Here is a 23,528-nt window from a genome sequence, read left to right as displayed (position 1 = left end):
TGAATGGGGTATTAGTGTCCTCCCTGATAACATTATCCAAAACTGCTTTGTTCAAGGGGTTCCTCAATGTTCCTTGTAGTAGATTGAGGTAGGATCATTGTTAAGTCTGCTATAAACATTCCTGTCATCCAATTGGCGGTATGCCTCACTTTTATATTGATGAATATCTTGGATCACTATCGCACCCTCCTGACTAGTGTAGATAGATAGATATGTGTGTGTGTGTGTGTAGAAACACAGGGATGCAGCACTCAAATAGGACTTTATTCTGATTCCTAATGTAGAATTCACCACAGAGTATTTACAATTAAATGTGGCCAGAGAATGACAGCACTGGAAATGTGGAATGCTATGTATGCATTACAAGTTGATAATTACAGGCACAATGAAAAATCACCACGGAAAATAAAATACTGTAATTGGAAAATGCTGGATTAAAAAATGTATATATATTATGGCGCCCTCTGCTGGGAACATACAATAAATACATTTAAATTGTATTTTTTTTTTTTTTTTACTGAGAACCAATACCAATCTAGAGACCAGATGAGAAAACGATTATGGTATAGTCATACAATCAGAATTACAACTACAGATTGATATTTGTATTTTAATAGACAATGTAATTTAATTGTTAGTTTTTCTCTGTTTATCTAATAGTCTATATTCTTTCGTTCATAGTGAAACTATTGAATGTGGGGTGCTGCGTGCTATCTATGTATATATTCTGCTTTAATATTATGTACAATACTAATAGGCCCCCAGAATAATAGGCCATATAAGAACATAAAATCTGGTTTTAAAAGTTGTGTTAGGGGTGTGCCCTCTTGAGAAGCACACATAGAAAAAGTCTAAAGGCTCTGAGCTTGGATTCCAATGGGCTTTCATATTGTAGGGCTTGTCTAGAGCGATGCAATGCCCTTACATTCTTTGGATGGTGTTAAACATGAAGGACAGTCTCAGAGTGTTCTCACTTGCAGCATCGGAAGTTCTCCAACTTGGGGAACAATAAACTCCTCCTCTCGTAGTAGACGTAGAAATAGCCTGCGTATATCATTTGGCCATCGATAGATATTGGTATTTTTCAACCAGTTAGGCACATGTTCCTGGAAAACCAAAGAGAGATTTCAAGTAATATCAATGTACAGTACTTTTTATTATACCTGGACCATCACAAGGAATGTAATTGGGTAATATCAGGCCTCGTTCTACTGGGTTGGGATCATTTGATCTACAGCATGATGGTCCACAGTCATTAGGTCGACACCATTAGGTCGACATGGGTGTATGTCGACATGGGAAAAGGTCGACATGGTTCTAGGTCGAAAGGTCATTAGATCGACAGGTCATTAGTTTGACAATGTCTAGGGCGACAGAGAAAAGGTAGACATGGGGTTTTTCACAGTTTTTTTTACCTGAATGTCAACACAGTCAACATGGACACGTTTAAAGTGCACCACATCCCCTCGCATTGCTCACTGCACTCGCTATGCGTTGGGCACACTATTTTATTCTCCCACCATGCCCTAGTGTATGGTAGGGCATGAAATACTGCCGGTCAGCACATGTCGGCTCAAAAAAACAGTGAAAAACCCCATGTCGACTATTTGACTGTCGACCTAGACACTGTCGAACTAATGACCTGTCGACCTAGAACCATGCCAACCTGTTCTTATGTCAACCTAGACCCATGTCAACCATTTACCATGTTGACCTAATGACTGTCTACCATAATGCTGTAGACCAAATGACCGCATCCCGTTCTACTGCCCAGAACTGATCACACTGGATCTTTTCTTTCCATTGGGCATGTCTCAGTATGATACAAGGGGTCAGATTTATTAAGCCTAGTGAAGTGATAAAGTGGCCGGTGATAATGCACCAGCCAAGCAGCCACTAACTGCCAAGTTACAGACCAAGGGGGGAATTCTCTAAAACAGAAATGCAATAAAAACCCCGTTATCTGGGTTTTTACTGCATTTTTATATGCAGCAATACCCGCACGGCTTTAAGAAGCCTATGGGCTTCTTAATGCTACCCACGTTAGAGCACCCCCCCCTACCCGTTTTGGAAAATGACAGTTGTAAGCTGATTGGCTGGTGTGTTATCACCTTCCACTTTATCACTTCACCAGACTTAACACATCTGCCCCAAGGTTTATTTGCAATGAGTGGAAGCAGGTGGTCTCTCCCCATCAAAGGTTTTATGCACAAAAACACACATTTTTTCGGTGTTGTGCTGGAAATACCTCCCAACCAAGGCTTACATTTTTCTGAATAATGTACAGGTACTTGTGTAGTTTCACAGCGCCACTGCGCGCACAGTGAAACGTTGAAACTTATCAGTCTGCCAGACTCTGTGTTTACTGTGCGCGTGCCGCTCTAGCTGTTCTCAGCGCAGCGAGTGGCTGCTTTCCTTATGTAAGCTACATTATCAGCGTAGCGCTGGGCAGCAGCAGCGCACGCTGCCCAGCGCTGACAGGTCACTGTGGTACTTGTAGTTCCACAGTGAAATAGGCAGTCCTGCGCACCACTAACAACCCTGCAATTTAGACGCTAAAGCATATAAATCCAGACTCCTGTGCACCGCTGACAACCCGGCAATTTAGACACTAAAGCGTCTAAATCCAGACTCCCTGAACTGGTCACCCCCACAATTTAGACGTCCAGATTTAGACGTCTAAATCCAGACTCCCTGCAAACCGCTAAGATGGGGGCATCTAAATTTAGATGCTAAAGCGTCTAAATTTAGTAGGGTCTAAGGGTTCACTATTAAACCTGTTCACAATGACACTAGTCCACGTAACAGCTGTCGACCTTGTTAATTTACTCTGTCCACGGCAACCCAAAGCGTAGCGAGCGCAGCGCGACGCGTCCTACGACCTTTTCATACCCCCACTATCCACGTCGGCGTGGAGTTGATTTTATAAAGTGTGGCGAGCGCAGCGAGCCACCGCGCCCGAAGCGTGTCGAGCGCATCGAGCCCCGCGAGGGGACGCGGATACCTGTGAAGCCCGCGAGGGGACGCGTATACCTGTGAAGGTATCCGCTACCCCTTGCGGGGCTCGCTGCGCTCGCCACACTATATAAAATCAACTCCACACTGACGTGGATAGTGGGGGTATGAAAAGGTCGTAGGATCCGTACTGCCGCCCCTCGCGGGCTCGCTACGCTTCGGGTTGGCGTGGATAGTGGAATTAACAAGGTCGACAGCTGTTACGTCGACTAGTGTCATTGTGAACAGGTTTAATAGTGTACCCCTAGACCCTACTAAATTTAGACGCTTTAGCATCTAAATTTAGATGCCCCCATCTTAGCGGTTTTCAGGGAGTCTGGATTTAGACGTCTAAATCTAGACGTCTAAATTACCAGGTTATCAGCGCTGCGCAGGAGTCTGGATTTATACGCTTTAGCGTCTAAATTGCCGGGTTGTCAGCGGTGCGCAGGACTGCCTATTTCACTGTGGAATTACAAGTACCACAGTGATTAACCACTTATTGATTAACCACTTCGGTGGTATGCTGTCACAGCGGGCTGTCCCAGAAATTATCCGGGCATACCACCAGTAGGTAGATGTGCGCCAGCTGATCACCACTGGTGCGGCACCCTCCCGTTGTTCCCCCCCTGACCTCCATGCTCCGGAGATCGTTTGCCGGAGCTCCCCTGCCGCTGCTCCAGCCGTTATTCACACTGTACATACACAAACACATTTGCATAAAAAAACTCTCAAAAGTATAAACTATGCCATAATCCATTAACCCCTTGAGTGGTGGGATTTGCTGGGACAGGACAAACCTTCCCTGGTAGTTTTGTCCTGCCCCAGCAATACTCACCACTCAAGGGCAGCAGCCAGCCCCGTCTCCCCCCCTCCTGCCTGCGATCTTACACCGGAGCTCCCTGCTGTCATTTGCACTGAATCCGTGACCAGGTGGCAGGCCCCACTCGGGGGGAATCCGGAGTGTTCCCCCAAGCCGCCCCAAACCTCCCCGAGTGTGGCCTGCCACCTGGTCACTGCTGCAGAGTGAAAGGCGGCGGGGAGCTCCTGCGTAAGATCGCAGGAGGGCGGAAGTCGGGAACAGGGAGGGGGGGAGCGGGGACTGGCAGCTGTCCGTGACTTGCGAGTATTGCTAGGACAGGACAAACCTGCCCTGGTAGGTTTGTCCTGCCCCAACAAATCCCTTCACTCAAGGGGTTAATAGATTACAGGTATAGATTATACTTTTGTGAGCATGTTTATGCAAATGTGTTAGTGTGTGTACAGGAAACATTGTTTTGTTGAGCACAAATTACATATGTGTCTGTGACGATGCGTGTTTCTGCTGTAATCTAGATGCATATGCTAGTCTTGCCAAGGGATATGCATCCGGAGCTCTGCATGTAGGCAGAAATATGCAACTCTTGTGCTTGGTTTAATTAGTGTATATTATGCTTTTATTCCATTACTAAACCTGCATCATTTCATTAGTGTGTGTTCCTTTGTGTTCCATAGTGTCATAGTTGTTTGTTACAGTTGTGAAAAACACAATTGTGCTGTTTATTTATTTATTTTGGTTGTTTACTATTTGGAACTTACCTCTGTAGCATTTGGGAAAAGTACAGGAATGAATCTGAAGTTCATACTCCCTTGTTGTATGAACTCCCTCTGCATCTAAAACAATATAAAAAAGAATTGCATTCACATTATACTATATACATGTTGCCATTATTTCAGTATTATTAAATAAATGTATTAACACATGCAAGCTGTGTTAGCTTATTCTGAATAGTAACAATAAACTGGTGGGTTATGCTATAGATGATAGACAATGTCTAGGTCGGCACCTAAGAATGGTCGAAATACCCTAGGTCAAGCTTGACAGAAGGCCGACACATGCTTTATGTCAACATGGACATAGTCAACATGAATAAGGTTGACATGAGTTTTCACATTTTTTGGTGTGCATGTCGACCTATGTCAACATGGACACCGTATAAGTGTTCCACTGCACTCGCCGAGCTTTGGGCACGGTGCCTCACGGCGCTCGGCAGACTATTATCTTCCCACTCAATTCCCACTTGCATAGTAAAGTTTGAAAAACCACCTTTAAAGAAAAAAAAACATGAAAAACTCCTGTCATCCTTATTCATGTTGACCATGTCTACCTTAAGCCCTTGTCAATGTCAACCATTCTTAGGTGCCGACCTAGACATTGTTGCCTGAGGGACCGCATACCAAACTGGTGTAAATGTGCTAGTTTCTCCTTAAAGCCTGCCCTAAAGGTGGAGGGGCCAGAGGAAGAAGATACAGTACCAGTCTGTGCTGCTTCTTGCTGCTACTGTGCTACACCTCCATGGGGGAATCGTGCAGGGAGAGCTCAAGTGAATTAAATGAAACAACTCCACTGTCTGCCAATAAGGGAGATGTGTTTTTAATATAAAATCACTAGGAACTGGATTAATAAAAACAATACATACCTCCCAACATGACCCCCTCCAGGAGGGACACAATGCTCTGCTCCTGGACTTTCCTCTCCATTTATGATTGCCATTACTTGTGTTGAACAGGTTAAATTATCAGAAAGGTGTTTCACCACAGGTGATGGCAATCATACATCAAGAGGAAAGTCCAGCAACAGAGCATTGTGTCCCTCCTGGAGAGGGTCAAGGCCCCCATACATAGAGCCGACTTGTCCTTAGGACAAGTCGGACCCAATTCTCCTCCGAGCCGCCCGGAAGCTCCCCGGGAGGCTCACATACAATTTAGGACTAGATGTGCCATTTTTTACATGTGATAAATCGCATGCGATTTATCACATGTAAAAAAAATAACAGGGAGCTGCAGGGCGGTGAGGAGCAGTGGGGGCGGGCGGCGGCTCTGAAATGAGTGGCCGGCTGTGGAGGAAGCAGTGGGGCAGCAGCGTTATCAGATCAGTCGGGGCATGCGGCGGTGACCATCAGTCTCCACTGTCCAGCGCCGTAGCGGGCGGGCAGCGGCGGCTATAACATCTTTAAAATAATGTGTCAAATGGCTCTCCGGCTTTTTATTGGCTGAGATAGAGCACTCTCAGCCAATCAGCGGCCGCGGAGGGAGGCCACTGATTGGCTGAGAGTGCTCTATCTCAGCCAATCATTAGCCGGGCAGTCATTTCACATGTTATTTTAAAGTTGTATTGCCGCGGCTGCTGCCCGCCCGCTACGGCGCTGGACACAGTGGACACTGATGATTATTCTGGTCACTGCCGCCCGCCCCAGCACTGCGCCCGCCCCACCGATTACGACGGATCTTATGTCCCGCCGGTCCAACCCCTTGGGCCGGGTCATGAAGAAACGATTTGGTCCGATTTAATGGGCCGATTGATCGCAATCGGCCGAAATCGGACCAAATCGGCTCAATGTATGCCCACCTTCATGTTGGGATGTATGCTTAACTGACAACCTGACTTCCAGAGCTGACAGTGAGGCTGGTGAAGATGTAGGTTTCTTTTCACTCAGATAACTGAACACTGACAACTTTGTCATTCTTAAACTGGCCTGCGAGCCAGCCTACTTGCGGATCTATATAAAGTTTGGTAAGCACACACACTAACCAATTGTCTGCCCGATGTGTCGTGCCTGATTTAGCAACTTGGTGGGCATTTAAAGGTGTATGTCCAGTTAAAAGCTCAGCACTTCATGGGCGTTCCCATGAAAACGCTGGGTGCTCTCATGGTAATTTCCAGACCACTGATTGGCTGAGGTGTCTCAGATCTGCGAGCGATTGCAAAATCATTCGATGGTCCGTGACCATTGAAGATTTTGTCCCCGCACGCAAGGCTAAGAATGGCTGTTTATGCAAAACATTATTTCGCATGCCTGCGGGGGATTGCAGCAATCGAGGAGGGGGGGGGGGGCGGCTGTGCGGGCGGTGTTTGGTGGAGTCGCAAGGCTGCGAATTTTCGCAGCCTTGCAAGTCAACCAGAATAAGGGCCAAAATCGAGTGCGTTTTACTTCAGGTCCAATGTGCGGGCCAGTGCACATCGGACCTGCTGCCCGTCAGACCTCTGACTCTGCTCCCTCCCAGTGGCGGAAAATGGGGTTGCATGTGATACATTGCATGTGAAAGGACCACATGCAATGTATCGGAGAGTCCCAGGCAGCTGGGGTGGCCATACACTGTAGTGTATGGCACAGTAGTGTATGGGCACCTTAAAATAAAAATAAAAAAAATATTAAAACAGTTGATTCAGAAATGTATCAGATTTAGGTAACTGTGTGTAAAAAGTGTTCAATTAAATAGTAATTTGCAAAAACACCTTTTGAAGAAAAACAAACCTCATAGAAACGTTGCATGTGCGGGTGAGAGAGGAACGGAGGCTGACTGGTACTCACCCTTTTGTGGATGTATCTTGTGTGTAAGCCATGGTCATCCCTATTGTGAATCACATCCTCTTCCACATCCCTCTTGTACTGTGGAGTGATTGCTATGATGATCATCACACTTATCTGTCAATCAGGGAAGATAGATACAGTGTATGTATATAGAGGATTTGTCTCAGAGTTCATTTAAAATAGACATATGACTGTTATGAAATAATACATAGTGTTTATTCTAGCACCCACTATCTTTTAAAACCCATGCAGTTCCTCTTCCCTGCCTGGGGTGACGCTGTCTGCTTCTAGCACAGTGTGGTCTGTATATCAAAACTGATATGCAAACCAGACCTGTGCTATAACTCCACAGCAGACAGTGACACCGCAGGCAGGGAACAGGAACTGCATGGTTTTTCAAAGATAGCGGGTGCTAGAATGAACACTACATAGTTAGAATGAAGAACGTTTGCATGAGCAATGCTGTGAGATCGTATGAACTATAAGCTTAAGCATTATGCATTGGATACCAATGTATAAATCAATGTAAAATTAGTAATGTGTCCTTGCCTGGAATGATGTTATACTATTCATCTTTTACATTTCATATACAGGAGGAGATTTTTAAAGCTTGGAGAGAGGTAAAGAACAAACCAGCTGCTGTCATTTTACTAGCTGTGTTTAAAAAAAAATAAATAAATAAAAAAAAATGACAGCACCTGATTGGTTGGTACTTTATCTCTGTTTACTTTATGTCTCGCCATGCTGTGCTGAACTTGATCTTGAGCCCTTTGCAAGCTTTTACTGCCCAAATTTGGGTCAGCAAGCACTTTTCTGCAAATCAGTCACAATTAATTGCAGCTAATAGGATCGTCCCGCTAAATGTATATATCGTCTGTGTTTTTTCTTGTTCGATGGATACTTAAGAACAATAGGGCGATATAGTGATATAGGAGCCCATTTATAATAGTTTGCATATTAAATGCGATCTGGGAGCAATCTTAAGGCCCCCCATACATTAGGCCGACTTGTCCAAAGGAGCCGGGCTGCAATAGAGGCGATGGTGACGAGCCAGGAGCCAGGGAAAGGAGACGCAAATAGGCATTGGGGGAGCCAGGACGGTCCAAGGGGGTAAACCATAGTAGGAGTATAGAATACTTTATTTGTCATTAACGATACAACAGTTTATTGTCAATGAAAATTACATACGTACTTGTATGTAATTTTCATTGACAATACACTGTTGTATCAATAAACAAAAACATTTCCCACTTCAGTGTTGGTCATTCAGCATACAGCAGTTGGAAAAAAACTGTTTAGCATACGCTTAGTATGTGCAGGGACACTACGGAACCGTTTTTTTCAACGGCAAAACATAAAAAAACGCATAATATGGATGACTTGGATTGGCTAAAATACAGTTGGCTTTCTTTAAAACTCTGTTTTTATACAACTCTCGGCTGCGTGGTAAAGACACCCCAATTGGAGTAGTATGACATTCTAACAGTTCCTATAGATGACCACACTGTCTGTGATGGCAGGGTGTTCCACAGGATGAGTGGAGCGAGATGGACAAGATTTGTAATATGTTTAGCTTCTATGGCTGGTATCCTATTAGCCCAAGATGTGCCATAGTCAAGGCTTAACACATGGGTTCCGGGATAAGTTCACTGATTCCTCAATAGATAGTTGCTACAAACTTGCCATTATGAATATATTCAGGGCCGTAACTAGGGGGAGCTATTGGGTCAGGCGCCCCGGGCGCTGGATAGGGGGGGGGGGGGTGCACCTGAGAAACCTCAAGAACCGTAAGCCGCCGGACTAGAGTGCCTATTTGCCATACCACCCATCCCGCATTCCCTCCGGAGGTGGTATAGCTGTAGTATGGGCTGACAGGCAGCATTGATCTCCTCCCTGCGCCCTCTCCGTTCTTTTTTGTCTCGCAGCAAGGTGCAAAGACACAGGTGGAGTCCGGTCTCCACAGCAACCGCATCCTTATAAGGCGACAGCATTGCAAAGGTCAGGACTGTGCCAGACGCAATGGTGGAGCTGGACCGATCCCAGGCAGAGCACTCGGTGCCCGACACTGGCAGGGGCTTGCAGAGGTGCCCCTTCCTCTATGCCTACCCAGGCTGCAGCAGCATGTAACCGGCAGGAGAGCTTCCCCACACAGCACAGCACACCTGATGGATTAGCAGTCAGCAGGACTCATCCGTCACCTGCCCATGCTGTCAGCACTAGTCAGTTTACCTCGCCCCCAGCATTGACAACAGACAAAAGCCGCTTCCCGGGCCTGCGCGGAGCTTCCCCCTTTGCTGCTCTGTGCCAGGAGCCTGAGGGAAAAGCTGCCTCCGGGACAGGACAGAATGCAGACCCTGCACAGGAGTGCCTTGCCCCGGGCACCGAAAAACCTAGTTTCGTCCCTGATCTAATTCCCATATAGGGTTATCCAGCTAGTGAGGTAGAGTTTGTAACTGACCGTATAAATGAGTTACATGGCTGCTGTATGTCTGTGTGATATTACTTACCTGCATTGCTGGCTATTTCAACTACTTTAAAAGTAAAAGTAACTGTCAATGCTAACATTCCATCCATGAAGCAGAGAACTCATAGAAAACATTTTGTCTGTTTACAGTTTTCTTACATCACGGAGATATCTTTCCATCCACGTTATGATGTCTATCCCTCGTAGTGATCCTTCAAATATATCAATCTAGGGATAAAGGATTCAATGACATCATAACTTATACAATGCAAATAGGAAAAAGATGTATAAGTTAATGTTTCTCTCAGATATTATAATATGTCAACTGACAGACTGGTCTTTTCTACTGTTATTTAAGCCTGTAACTTGTTAGTAATGGGGATGTGTGTACACTTCTTCTTTTTTAGCCCACAGTGCTTGCATACCCCAGAGGAAAATCACACAATGCCATTAGCTGCACAACACATGGATGTCAGTCTATAAGGTGTAGAGCCAGAGCCGCCCAGCGGTGATTTGTATCTGAGCGAATTGAGCCGTCCAGGTTCAGAGTATCTTTTAAATGAGAGTTAATCTCTCATTTAAAAGATTCTCAAATTATCAGATGACTGCACATGGGTACCATTTGCATAGCGCATGTACGAAGGGGAAATAGCTATAGAAAATGCAATGGTGCCAGACTTGGACTGACAGGAAACAGCTGTTTGGGGGTGAAAAACTGCTGTTTTCTGGGTGTATCTAAAGAAACACAGGCGTGCCCAGGTATGAGGACGGTCTGTGATGTCAGCAATGACTATTTCCAACCTGTGTCAGTCAAAGATTAGTGGAAGCCTCAGTCCTACTCACATTGGCACAGATTGCCAAAATTGTATGATGGTTCAGAAATTGCCTATGGATAGCATTTAGCAAGGGGCATGTTCTGTCTGCGTGGTAGATTTCTACTCACTGTCCACTGCAAATTCTCACAGTAGCACTATGTACGATGCTGCAAACCACTTGTGATGCCTTATAAATAAATTGTAATACTAACAATCCTGCTTAATCCCCAAACTGACACAATTGTGTTTAAGAAAATGTAAGTGCAGTTGTTTCAAAACAATCCAGGTTCATCACGGATTATCTCTGGCCGGCCACATTTGAATTTATCTTTTTTTGCTTATCTGATCAACTTAACTTTTTTTTAAATCTAAGCTACAGTATCTCCTCTTACCTTTCTAAACTGGCAATGTTATGAGGTCTCTTTGGGGGTTATTCACACTTGACTTGTGATTTCGCAGGTGGAGCGATTATCGATAGACTGCAGATGCATACAGATCGTAGCACACATGCGCAAGTCCATTATGCAATACAATCCTGCTAAGTTGTTATCGCTGGCCGTACACAAGTTGATTGACAGGAAGCCGGCGTTTGGGGGTGTTAACCGGCCGTTTCTTAGGAGTGTCATGGAAAAGCAGGTGCCTAGGTGTTTTAGGGGACGTTGTATGACGTCAGCTTCAGCCCCAATCAACCTGTTTCTATTGCACCCGCTGAGTGAGCAGCTTGAGAATGGATTTGAATCTAATCGCAGAGAAAGCTAATTTTCGCAAGCTGTGCTAAACAATTCGCAGGCTTGAATGTGCAAGTTCTCATTATGGCGGGGCTGCGTATATCTGATCTCAGGGCTGTAGAAATTAGCAGTGCAGTGATCGGGTCGGAATAACCTCCATTGTATCAATAATACTTAAGGCAGATGGGCACCTGTCTGTATCACATCTGAGAACAAGGGCCAGCGGCAGAGGCGTAGCTACCGTAAGGCAGCCACCGCGGCTGCTTGGGGGAGCAAGCGCCAGCGGGGCGCCCCCGGTGCCCGGGCACTCTGGTCAGACCCCCCCTTACCCCTCCGCATGCCGCCGCCACCGCATTCAGTCCGGCACCGCAGATAGCCTCCGGGCTCCGTCTCCTGCAGTAATGAAAAATGACTGCTGTACGGGGGCAGCTATTTTGTTGTGTCATTTTTCATTACTGCAGGAGACGGAGCCCGGAGGCTATCTGCGGTGCCGGACTGAATGCGGGGCCGGCGGCGGCATGCGGAGGGGTAAGGTAATTTTTTGGCGGGGGGGGGGGGGGCGCCACAATATTAGTTACGCCTCTGGCCAGCGGTCTAGAGCTTTGAGGAAGTTTGGTGCCTTGTAGCAACACCACATATGAGGCAAATGATAGGAAGTCTTGTGTAGGACTGAATCACCTCGTAGCTTAAGGTTGTCTATGCAGGCTCTAATCTATGGGCAGTTGCTAAAGATTGCAAAACCCTTCTGCAAAGCAGTCTAGGGTGCCACTCTGAGGTATGCTGCAAATCAATACATTATAAACAAGTGACATCGCATTAAGGGGTCAATTCCGTTTGGTCGGGTCCGTTTTCAATGGTAGGGGTCTGTGTATGCGCGAACATGTGCAAACCCGCTGTGCGAACGCCTTTGGCGAGTATCACACTCACTGTGAGGGGAGGGAAGGGGGCAGGCAGGGGATGGAAGCAGGGCGTACCCATAAAAACCCTGGGCGTTCACATGACGTCAGCGCCTGCCACGAATTCGGCCATCTCCGGCCAAGATAAAAGTCAGTCTAGTTGAATCATTTCTCGCCCGGAGGGAGGCATGCGGTGGGGTGTGTTTACGTACACATCCCCTCACATGCTAGTGACTGGATTGGGGCAGGCGTTTGGTGGGTGGCGATTACCTGTTTGCTATGCTGCGAGTATACGCAGGTCTGAATCAGGCCCTAAAAGAGACACTTATCTGCATAATGTTACTAATGTGAATGAACTTTAATATATTATTCATTTTCTCATAATGCAAAGTGTGGCCATATAAGCAACTTGTTTTCCCAAATTATAATGTGACAATATTTGGAAACTATTGTAGAACTTACATTTGCCTGAAATCCATTGGAGCATAGTAGCTGGGCAAGCTGTATAACATCGTTTGCAGCGTCCAATGAATACGTTATGAAAACTCTTCCTATAATATAGAGCAAACAATAGAACAACCATGTGCATGATTTCTTTTACTGGCTGGAACATATTAGGATTTGCCTAAATAAATTTTAAAGCAGTAAAACTATAGGAAAATGGCCAGCATTTTATGGGAATCCTCATAAAAACTCTGGGCGTTCCTCTACTTGTGCAAGCGTGGCAATGCCTGCTCAGGGCATTCGGCAGATGTCACATGACGCCAGCACCCGCCCTGAATACGGAGATCAGCGGCCATCTGAAAAGTAAGCATTGACTTGGTTTTCAGACCGAAGGCTGAAAAAATAATTTGAGCGCCCATCAAATGATTTCTCCTTACACATCCCCTCACATGCTACCGAGGGGTGCTTTGTGTGGCAGGTGGGGTTTACCTGTTCACTAAGAAATACTCAATTCACTGATTGCTTTCACAAAATTTAGTACATTTTCACAGAATTTTTCTTTTTTACCACATTCAACAGTGGTTTAATCCCAGGAATTACCTTTTATTTTAAATATAGCGGATTTACTTTGTATATGATTTGTGCAAACAGACTGCATTGTATTCTATAAGTAAATGTTCACAAAGGAATACACTGTTGAAATGTAAAAAAGATGGTTTGATTTGATCAAGTAAATGTGAACATTTTTCACCAGTGCCACAAGTAATAATGGCAACAAGTAGTACTGGCAACAAGTAGTAATGGCAACAAGTAGTAATGGCAACAAGTAGTAATGGCAACAAGTAGTAATGGCAACAACTAGTAATGGCAACAACTAGTAATGGCAACAACTAGTAATGGCAACAAGTAGTAATGGTCTTACGCTGCTCAGATGGCAAATTACTTGTCCTCAGTCCTGTTCCAAAGTCCTCTGGAGGAGGATAACGAAGAGGGGGGTTTACTCTAACTTGAGGTTGTTGCTGATAGGCTTGCCCATCATTAGCAGGCATATTGTATGGTATAGCATTCACAGGGATGGCATAATCTATCTGTGGACCACTAAAGAGAAAGAGAGACTTGTCATAAAACTTCAGCATCAAAATGTAGGGGGTTATTCAGACCTTATCACTTCTCTGCTAATGTTCAGAGCTCTGCGAGTGCGATCAGATAACCGCTGACATGCTCACACTCTATAATTTCCTGAGTGCACCCTTGCTTATCTTCTTCCCTTTTCTCTCAGAGTGGAACCGTACCATGTGCAAGGCTGTGAAAGGCCCGTGAAAATTTCTCAATCGGCGATCAGCTGCAAATCCATTCGCAACTCACTCATCATCTAATGATTCTTCCAGTGGGCAGACTGTGTGTAATCTAGAACCTACTCTGCCAGTGCAATAGAAACAGGCTGATTGAGGCTGGAACTGACATCACTCGTCCTCCCTGAAAACGCTTGGGCTTGCCATGAGTATTACTGTCATTCCCAGAAAACAGCCGGTTACCAGCCTCAAAAGCCAGCTTTCTGTCAAACAACTTGCAACTGCTTGTGATTAAAACAAAATTGCTAGATGTTATTGCAGGAAGGCCATGCGCATGTGCAGTCGATTGATCATCTCAGCCCAGCGATCAGGTCTGAATAACCCCCATAGTTCCCTTACCTATTCCATGAGCTTGGCATTCTAGAAGACATCCAGACACACAAACATGGAATCTAGTTACACAATGCTGCTGCTCTGCTCAAATGATCTGTAACCAGTGGCGGAACTACTGAGGGTGCAGGGGGGTGCAGCTGCTATGGGGCCCGGTGGCTGGGGGGCCCCATGGTCAGCAAACAATCCCTTGCACCCTTAGTAGTTTTATTGATTTGTTAGAGAGCCGTGTTTATCTGACCTATACAGATGAAATGTTTGCTGCAATGCGACATGCTGTGCCGTGCTGTGACTATTCACAGGTGGTGATCATTCCATTAGAAATGAATGGATCGATCACAGCTACAAATAGTCACAGGCCGGCACAAAATGCTGCATCGCAGCGAACATTAACATGGCTACATTCAGTGACATAACTGATTCTGCAGAGGGAGGCAGCCTCGGCAGCGTCTGTGGGAAGCGCCACTGCTAGGATGATGTTGCATTGCATTGCGATGTGTTGCATAATGTGTATGGGGCATTGGGGTGTGTCAATTATTGTATAAGGGGCATTACAGTGTGTGCCATATTGTATAAGGGGCATTATGGTGTGTGGCATATTGTGTAAGGGACATTGCAATGTGTCACAGTGTGTATGGGGCATTGCGGTGTGTCGCATAATGTGTAAGGGCATTATGGTGTGTTGCATATTGTGTAAGGGGCATTACGGTGTGTTGTATAATGTGTAATGGGCATTACCCGTGGGCCCCACTATAAATTTTGTGATGGGGCCCACAAAGTTCTAGTTACACCAGATTATTGGGGTTATTGATATGCAGTTTATTATGTGAATATGAATGTAATGCATTCACATGCGCTTCTAAGCTGTATTTCTGAGGAATAACGGCTCATTTTCTAACTTGGTTCATGTCTTTCATTTATCATTTCTTCTGTGTAGTTAACTTAAAGTGACTCTGTGGTTACTTTATATTCATAAACGTGTGACCTTTTAGGAGTGTGGGTGTCTGTTGCAATAAGAATATTGCAACTCATGACAGTACAGGTCTCCCTTATCGGTTTATTCCAAAAAACGAAATATTCCAAAAATGTGTTTTTTTCTGCATATTACAGGGTTGGTTTTTTTTTATACTTACCTCGTCCTCAGCGGCCTTCAGGATCCTCTTCAGCAGCATCTCCGGTCTCAGGGGTGCGCAATGCACCCCTGGGACTGGAGATGCCACTAAAGAGGATCCTGAAGGCTGCTGGGGGACACCGTGGACGTTGGGGGCCCATCGGGGCATCACCAGGGGACTAGGTAAGTATGGCTTTATTTTTTTTTTACAAAATCCGGAAAAATCCCTTATCCAAAATTCTCGTGGTCCTGAGCATTTCGGGTAAGAGAAACTCATCCTCTAATACTATAGTATTGTATCTCTGTTATACACACCGCTGGTTTACTTACAGGTACGGCTGACGAGACGGCTGCATGCAGGGACGGTTACAGGGATGGAAGCATCTTGCCTCTAGCACAATGAAACAATAGTGTATAAATCAGAAAATGACACAAAGTGGAGCCACTAAAAATGGTAGAACTAATTTATATTTGATTTGTGAAGCATTGGGAAAACTAGCACTTGTATAATATGGGTTACATCATGTCACTAGTCATCATGTCACTAGTCAGAATATTTAAAATGTGGACAGATAATATGGCGACACCCACAATGTTAAAGTTAGGCATATTGGGGTCAGTTTTAACCTAAAACACTACTATTGGCATGGTCAGTGTTGGCATTGTGGATGTTGACACGCTATCTATTTAAACTTTGAACAAGAGGACATTCTGAACATGTTGACATATCATACCTTATTTCAGAGGTTCCCAAACACGGTCCTCAAGGTACCCCAACGGTCCAGGTTTTAGGTATATCCTTGGCTCAGCACAGATAATTAAACCAGACTGACTGAGTTACTAATTAAGTGACCTGTGGCCAAGCATGGATATACTTAATACCTGGACCATTGGGGTGCCTTGAGAACCGTATTTGGGAGGGTGCCGGACAGTTTCCTGACAGTCGGGATCCCAACAGTCATTACCCTGACATCGGGATCTCGACAGTCAAAACCCCGACACTCGGGGTCCCGACGGCCACCGGCTATTCTCCCTCTTGCTGGTAGGTGAGCCAGGGGGCTTCCCACAAAATGATGAAACCGGTCATGCCACAACACAAAGTATCCAGGACAAGGATGGCATTTCCTGGGGAGTCATTTATTTTTGTTCATTTTTTAACCCAGTGCAATATCAATGCTGATGTTTATACAGTATATGGCTATTTTAACACATACTTGCACTACTATAGCTCCTCCCCAGTTTCTGATTGGGGCATGAAGAACCCACTAGGGTAATGCAGTGGTAGGAACCCATGCTTAGGTATATGACCAGACATAAAAGGGTTTATTTCTATTGAAGATGGGATATTGCCAATGGCAACAGTCAGGGCCGGACTGGGACCAAAAATCAGCCCTGGCATTTTTACTACACAGGCCCACCTGCTTGTGACCTCCACAGCCCCCCAGTCACTGTTCCTCTGTCCTCCCCCCACAGCCCCCCAGTCACTGCTCTTCTCTCCTACCCCCACAGCCCCCCCAGGCACTGCTCCTGTGTCCTCCCCCCACAGTTCCCCAGGCATTGCTCCTCTGTCCCCCTGGCAGCAGGCAGGTACTCACATAAAGTCCACTGCAGTGTTAGGGCGAGATGTACTAAAGGGAAAATGTGGTAAAACCCCTGTTTTACTGCATTTTCCTATGTACTATTACCCGGCCGCCACGTCACCGCAGTGTAGGGTGTCGCCACCTTTGGCTTCTTTTCGCCGCCCGACGCCTCCACCGAAAAACCCGCCGACCCCCCTCTCCCCCTCCCTCTCTTACCTGGTCAAGGTCCTCCTGGACCCGGAAGGTAACACCTTCTTCCCCCTAATGACGCAGCCGGACGTCCTTCCGGCTGCAGGGGGGAGGAGGAGGCGCCGGGGACAGCTTGCTTAGCTGTCCACGGCGTGAGGGATGCAGGAGGGGGCAGAGAGGTGACGGACACCACATTCCAGGTATCGCGGGGGGCCTCCGTCACCGCATCGCGATGCCAGCCGCATATGTTAGCACATATGCGGCGGCATCGCGGCGGGGGGGGGGGGGGGGGGGCGCGAAGGGCGGCAATGTATTTTAATACATCCCGCCCTTAGAGTGTAGTCCCCAATGACTCTGGACCTGAGTGATAAACAACCAACCAATCAGCTCCTGCCTGACATTTTTCAAACACAGTCTGTGACATGGCAGGTAGGAGCTGATTGGCTGGCTGTTTATCACTCTCCATTTTTATCACTTTTGAAGCTTAGTACATCTGGCCCCCTGTCACTGTTGCTGCTGCCTGCTGAGCTCCTACACATGTGACAGTGCAGGAGTTCAGCAAATATGCGGACACCAATTCCACCCTATTAGTAGGCAGGGCCGAGCAGGGCTGACTTGGTCCTGGTACCGGGTGAGCGGGTGACTGACTTCACAATCCGGCAGCTGGGAGATTGGGAGGGGGGACATCCATATGCAAATTCCATTGTCGCGCGGCGACCAGGAGGCAGTGCTGAAAGCACTGAGAAATGGAAGCACAAAATCTGCCCACAAGGCCATTGGCCTTTCTGGCATTTGCCAGAAGTGCCAGATGGCCAGTTCGGCCCTGGCAACAGTCAGATTTTAATTTTTATTTATTTAGCACCGTCGAGAAAATAATAAAATCTGCTTGGTTGCCCATAGCAACATCCTATCTTAATAAATAAAACCCCAAATGTTTAATTCAAGTACACTGTCTACAATGTGATCCCTAGAAGAGGGGACTTTAGTATACGTAACCATAGCATAAGATACACCTGATGCAACATACACACTGGCTATTTTGCCAGTTCATGCTGTGCCTACCCAGGGCTTAAAGGTCCTGGAGAGGTGGCGGAACTCATTTCCCCTAACACCGCCCACTCCCCCATTAGGCAGAGCCTAGACCAGAGGCGGGCTGGGCCGGGGGGGAAGGGTGTCACGCTTTATCAATTAGCGCTGCGGGGCAGTAAGGGCCGCCTGGTGGTCCAGTGAGTAGCCTTCCAGCTCCTACTGTCAGCTGTGCTGGCCGCAGCTCTTACAAAATGGTTGCCGTCCTCCTGCACTGAGGACATGTATAGACAGTGCAGGAGGCAGCTACAAACTGGGCAGGGATGTGGGCTGGATGTAGGCGGGACGAGGGAGGCCAGAGCAGACACGAGTAAGGAATCCTGCCTCTGCTGATCATGGATGGCACCATACTTCCGGCGGCCGGCCTGAGCGTGTGTACTTCCCCATACTAGTGCTGCAGGCCTGCAGCCTCGTTGCTCTCATCCGGCGGCGAGATCATCCTCACTACCACAGGTACTACAGTATTAGCATCTTTACAGGGGAAGAACGGGACTGAGGAGTCAGGACACCACAGGCTTCTCAGGCTTCCGGAGAAGCCTGTGGTGTCTTGACTCCTCAGTCCTGTTATTATGCAAGGGGTGCAGCCTTCAGTGTCCTGATGTTATGCAGGGGATCAGCCTGTGGTGTCCTTCCGTTTTTATGCATTGGGAACAGCCTGTGGTGTCCTGATGTTATGCAGGGGGAGCAGCCTGTGGTGTCCTGATGTTATGCAGGAGGAACAGCCTGTGGTGTCCTTCTGTTTTTATGAATTGGGAGCAGCCTGTGATGTCCTCCTGTTGCAATGCAGGAGGAGCAGCCTGTGGTGTCCTCCTGTTAAGTAGGAGGAGCAGCCATTGGTGTCCTCCTGTTATGCAGGGGAGCAGCCTATGCATTATGTGTACTGGGCATTACGGCATGTGGCATAATAATTTATGGGCATTATGTTGTTGGAATTATGTGTACTGGGCATTATTGGGGTGTGGCATTATATTTAATTGGCATTGCGGTGTTGGCATTATGTGTAATGAGCATTACGACATTGGCATTATGTGTAATGGACATTACGTATGTGGCATTATATTTAATTGGCATTACGGAGTGGCATTATGTTCAATGGGCATTACGATGTGTGGCATTATATTTAATTGCCATTATGGTGTGGCATTATGTTTAATGGGTATTACGGTGTGTGGCATTATGTTTAATGGGCATTACGATGTTGGCAGTATGTGTAATGGGCATTATAGTGTGTGACATTATATTTAATTGGTATTACGGTGTGTGACATTATGTGTAATGGGCATTACTGTGTGTGACATTATGTGTAATGGGCATTTCGGTGTGTGACATTATGTGTAATGGGCATTACGGTGTGTGACATTATGTGTAATGGGCATTACGGTGTTGGCATTATGTTTGGGCATTACGGTGATGGCTTTATGTGTAATGGGCATTATAGTGTGTGGCATGTGTAATGGGCATTACGGTGTTGGTATTATGTTTGGGCATTACGGTGATGGCTTTATGTGTAATGGGCATTATAGTGTGTGGCATGTGTAATGGGCATTACGGTGTTTGGCATTATGTGTAATGGGCATTACGGTGTTGGCATTATGTTTGATGGGCATTACAGTGATGGCTTTATTTGTAATGGGCATTACGGTGTGTGACATTATGTGTAATGGGCATTACGGTGTTGGCATTATGTGTAATGGATATTACGGTGTGTGGCATTATGTGTAATGGACATTATAGTGTAAATTTTTGCAAAGCGCCTTCGGCACGCACTGTCCCCATTTCTGGTGTATGTGTGTGGTGGGGAAGGATTGTTTAATCCTTGCTGCATCCTAGAGGGGAGAGGGTAGGGTGGTGAAACAATGGCGATGGTTATGGGCCACTTGCTTGTGTTGCCCCCCAGGCTGAAAGTTGCCAGCCAGCCCCTGGCCTAGACCAATGCCAGGGAATTTGTGCCCTACCTCCCATAAAGGGATAATGGTCACACAAGGAAGGGGTGTGGTCACACAATAGTAACGCCAATAAAAATTACAACACACAGTAGCATAACCATATACACATGTAGTGCTCTTGATTTAGATTAAATCACACCGCAGTGCCCCTTTTACATAGTGGGGGAAATTTACCAAAATGGATTCGTAGAAAAAAGGTGTATTCGTAGGGAGGAATACACCTTTTTTTTACGAATTTGTATTTTCGGGATTTTCTATCCCCAAAATACAACAATTTGTAGTCCTAGGGATGGAACATTCGTATTTGTATTTACAAATACGAATGTCTACACCATCGTTAGGATACGACAGAAATCACCATTCAAAAGAATGGTGGTTCCTGATTTACTAAGCAGCCGTATAGAAAATACGGCTGCTTTTGTCCACGAAAATACGGCAGAACAATAGAACACCATTTTCCTGTCGTATTCTCGTTTTAGCCTGCACGGATCAGTCAGATCCGTGCAGGCTGCGGTGTAAAAATAAATAAAATAAAATAAATAAATTAAAAAACGGCGTGGGGTCCCCCCCACAGCCGAAACCAGCACCAGGCTGACAGAGCCTGGAGCCGGTAATTAAAAATCAGGGAACCCGACAAATAGGGGTTCCCTGATTTTTAACAACCAGCCCCAGGCTCCTGCTCTGGGGCTGGTTCCCAAAATACGGGGGACAAAATGAGTAGGGGTCCCCCGTATTTTAAGAACCAGCCCCAGGCAAAACCAGCCAGCAGGGTAATGCCACAGCCGGGGGGAGACTTTTTATGCAAGTCCCCCCCGGCCAAAGCATTAACCCTACCGACCAGTCAGCCTGGCCAGGGGCCCTGGGGGAGTGGGGACCACCCCAATAAAGGGGTCCCCCCCCTCCAGGACTTACCTGACCAGGCTGAAGCCTGGTACTGTCCCCGATGCCCCTGGCCGGTGGGCATCGGGCTGATTCAAGTGTAAAAAAAAGATTAAACTATTGTTTTTTACTGTGGCACTACAAGTGCCAGCAAGCTGGGACTTGGAGAACCACAAGTCCCAGCCTGCTGGGCATTAAAGGGCCCGCTGGCACTTGTAGTTCCACAGTTAAAAAAATAGTACACAAAACACACTGACACAAATTTTAAATAAAAGTTTAATACACACATCACACACACACTGATACTTACCTATCTTGATCCCGTCGGTAGGTCACTGGCTCCGGTGTCGGCGGCTCCGGTGTTGGCGGCTCCGAGGTCGGCGTCCTGTCTGAAGAAAATCCATGGTGGACCTGTGGAAGGAAATCCTACTCACCAGGTCCTCCATGGATGGTCTTGTGTCTTCTTTTCCAGGGCTTATTTCTGTATCTTCTTTCTTCTTCTTTACGCTGCCGTCAGCTCACGGGACTTTCAGAGCTTCAGAGATGTTTCCTCCTCGACGTCTGGACTAAGAATGAGTTCTAGCCAATCAGGAGCCAACTTTACTGGCTCCTGATTGTCTAGAATTCATTCTTAGTCCAGACGTCGAGGAGGAAACATCTCTGAAGCTCTGAAAGTCCCGGCAGCGTAAAGAAGAAGAAAGAAGATACAGAAATAAGCCCTGGAAAAGAAGACAGAAGACACAAGACCATCCATGGAGGACCTGGTGAGTAGGATTTCCTTCCATAGGTCCACCATGGATTTTCTTCAGACAGAACGCCGACCTCGGACCCGCCGACACCGGAGCCAGCGACCTACCGACGGGATCAAGACAGGTAAGTATCAGTGTGATGTGTGTATTAAACTTTTATTCAAAATTTGTGTCAGTGTGTTTTGTGTACTATTTTTTTAACTGTGGAACTACAAGTGCCAGCGGGCCCTTTAATGCCCAGCAGGCTGGGACTTGTGGTTCTCCAAGTCCCAGCTTGCTGGGGAGGCTTGCTGGCACTTGTAGTGCCACAGTAAAAAACAATAGTTCAATCTTTTTTTTTACACTTGAATCAGCCCGATGCCCACCGCCCAGGGGCATCGGGGACAGTACCAGGCTTCAGCCTGGTCAGGTAAGTCCTGGAGGGGGGGGACCCCTTTATTGGGGGGGTCCCCACATCCCCAGGGCACCTGGCCAGGCTGACTGGTCGGTAGGGTTAATGCTTTGGCCGGGGGGACTTGCATAAAAAGTCTCCCCCCGGCTGTGGCATTACCCTGCTGGCTGGTTTTGCCTGGGGCTGGTTCTTAAAATACGGGGGACCCCTACTCATTTTGTCCCTAATATTTTGGGAACCAGCCCCAGAGCAGGAGCCTGGGGCTGGTTGTTAAAAATCAGGGAACCCCTATTTGTCGGGTTCCCTGATTTTTAATTACCGGCTCCAGGTTCTGTCAGCCTGGTGCTGGTTTCGGCTGTGGGGGGGACCCCACGCTGTTTTTTTTTCTATTTATTTTTTTTTCTATTTTTTTTATTACATTCTGCAGCCTGCATGGATCTGACTGATCCGTGCAGACTGCTAGAAAAATTCGTATTAGCGGCCGTATATATGGCCAGCTAATACGAATGAATACGACATCGGAGGGTTACAAAGCAGTCGTATATGACTGCTTTGTAATTTCCCCTCCGGAACACGACTTTCCTATACGACTGAAACAGTCGTATGCAGTCGTAGGGGAAATACCAATACGAAAAACTAGGTTTTTCATATTGGTAAATTTCCCCCATAATGTCCACAGTTGTGTTGCTTATACACATCTGTCTCTGTCACTCCAGCTGCTCACTGTCCATGTCCCTCAGCAGCACCATGCCCTGTGTCTCTTCAGTAGCTTCCCCACCTCTGAGTCTCTCCAGCCCCCTCTCACCCTGTCTTCAGCAAGCACAGAGCCTACTCTTCTTAGTGGCTCATCTTCACTTCAGATGGCATGACATCACATACGATGTGCCAGAAGAAGAAACCGCTGCGACAGGCTTTTCTATTGGAATTACTGTTCAGGGCTATGGTAGAGGTGAAACTCCGTTCCCCCTACCATTTGAGGTGGTGGAACTCCGTTCCACCCCATTCCCCCTCACTTTAACCCCTGTGCCTACCCCAGCTTAAACTGTATGTTCGTATTAGAGGTGTGTTCTTTCTTTGAATGTAACTTCCACATCCACCTCTTAAACAATTATTTCTTGTGACATAATATTTATGCCGTATTATGATTGTCGGGCTGCATTTGTAAGGGAATAAAAGGCATCTTGGTTGGGGCTAAGACAAAAAAAAATTAAAAAATATATAT

The 23,528-nt window shown here is 46.5% G+C and overlaps 1 protein-coding gene across 3 annotated transcripts in view; it reads right to left on the bottom strand.

The window, feature by feature from the left end:
- Positions 1 to 245: 245 nt before the first annotated feature.
- TRAF3IP2 (TRAF3 interacting protein 2) overlaps positions 246 to 23,528 on the bottom strand; it is a 39,497-nt gene continuing 16,214 nt past the window's right edge. For 2 of the 3 annotated variants that reach the window (XM_083176887.1, XM_083176888.1), the window contains 7 exons: positions 15,817 to 15,877; positions 13,616 to 13,791; positions 12,712 to 12,800; positions 9,970 to 10,038; positions 7,347 to 7,460; positions 4,573 to 4,647; positions 246 to 1,106 (listed from right to left, as the gene is read on the bottom strand). In XM_083176887.1, the coding sequence (XP_083033013.1) occupies positions 960 to 1,106; positions 4,573 to 4,647; positions 7,347 to 7,460; positions 9,970 to 10,038; positions 12,712 to 12,800; positions 13,616 to 13,791; positions 15,817 to 15,877 (731 nt within the window). In that variant the 3' untranslated portion in view covers positions 246 to 959. The remainder of the gene's footprint in view (positions 1,107 to 4,572; positions 4,648 to 7,346; positions 7,461 to 9,969; positions 10,039 to 12,711; positions 12,801 to 13,615; positions 13,792 to 15,816; positions 15,878 to 23,528) is intronic. The other variant, XM_083176889.1, reaches the window with a different exon arrangement.

The sequence above is a fragment of the Crinia signifera genome, chromosome 3 (assembly GCF_055691185.1).
Source record: "Crinia signifera chromosome 3, ASM5569118v1, whole genome shotgun sequence".
Classification (NCBI taxonomy): domain Eukaryota; kingdom Metazoa; phylum Chordata; class Amphibia; order Anura; family Myobatrachidae; genus Crinia; species Crinia signifera.
Note: the sequence above shows the minus strand (reverse complement) of the source record. Positions and strands in the feature narration are given on the sequence as shown.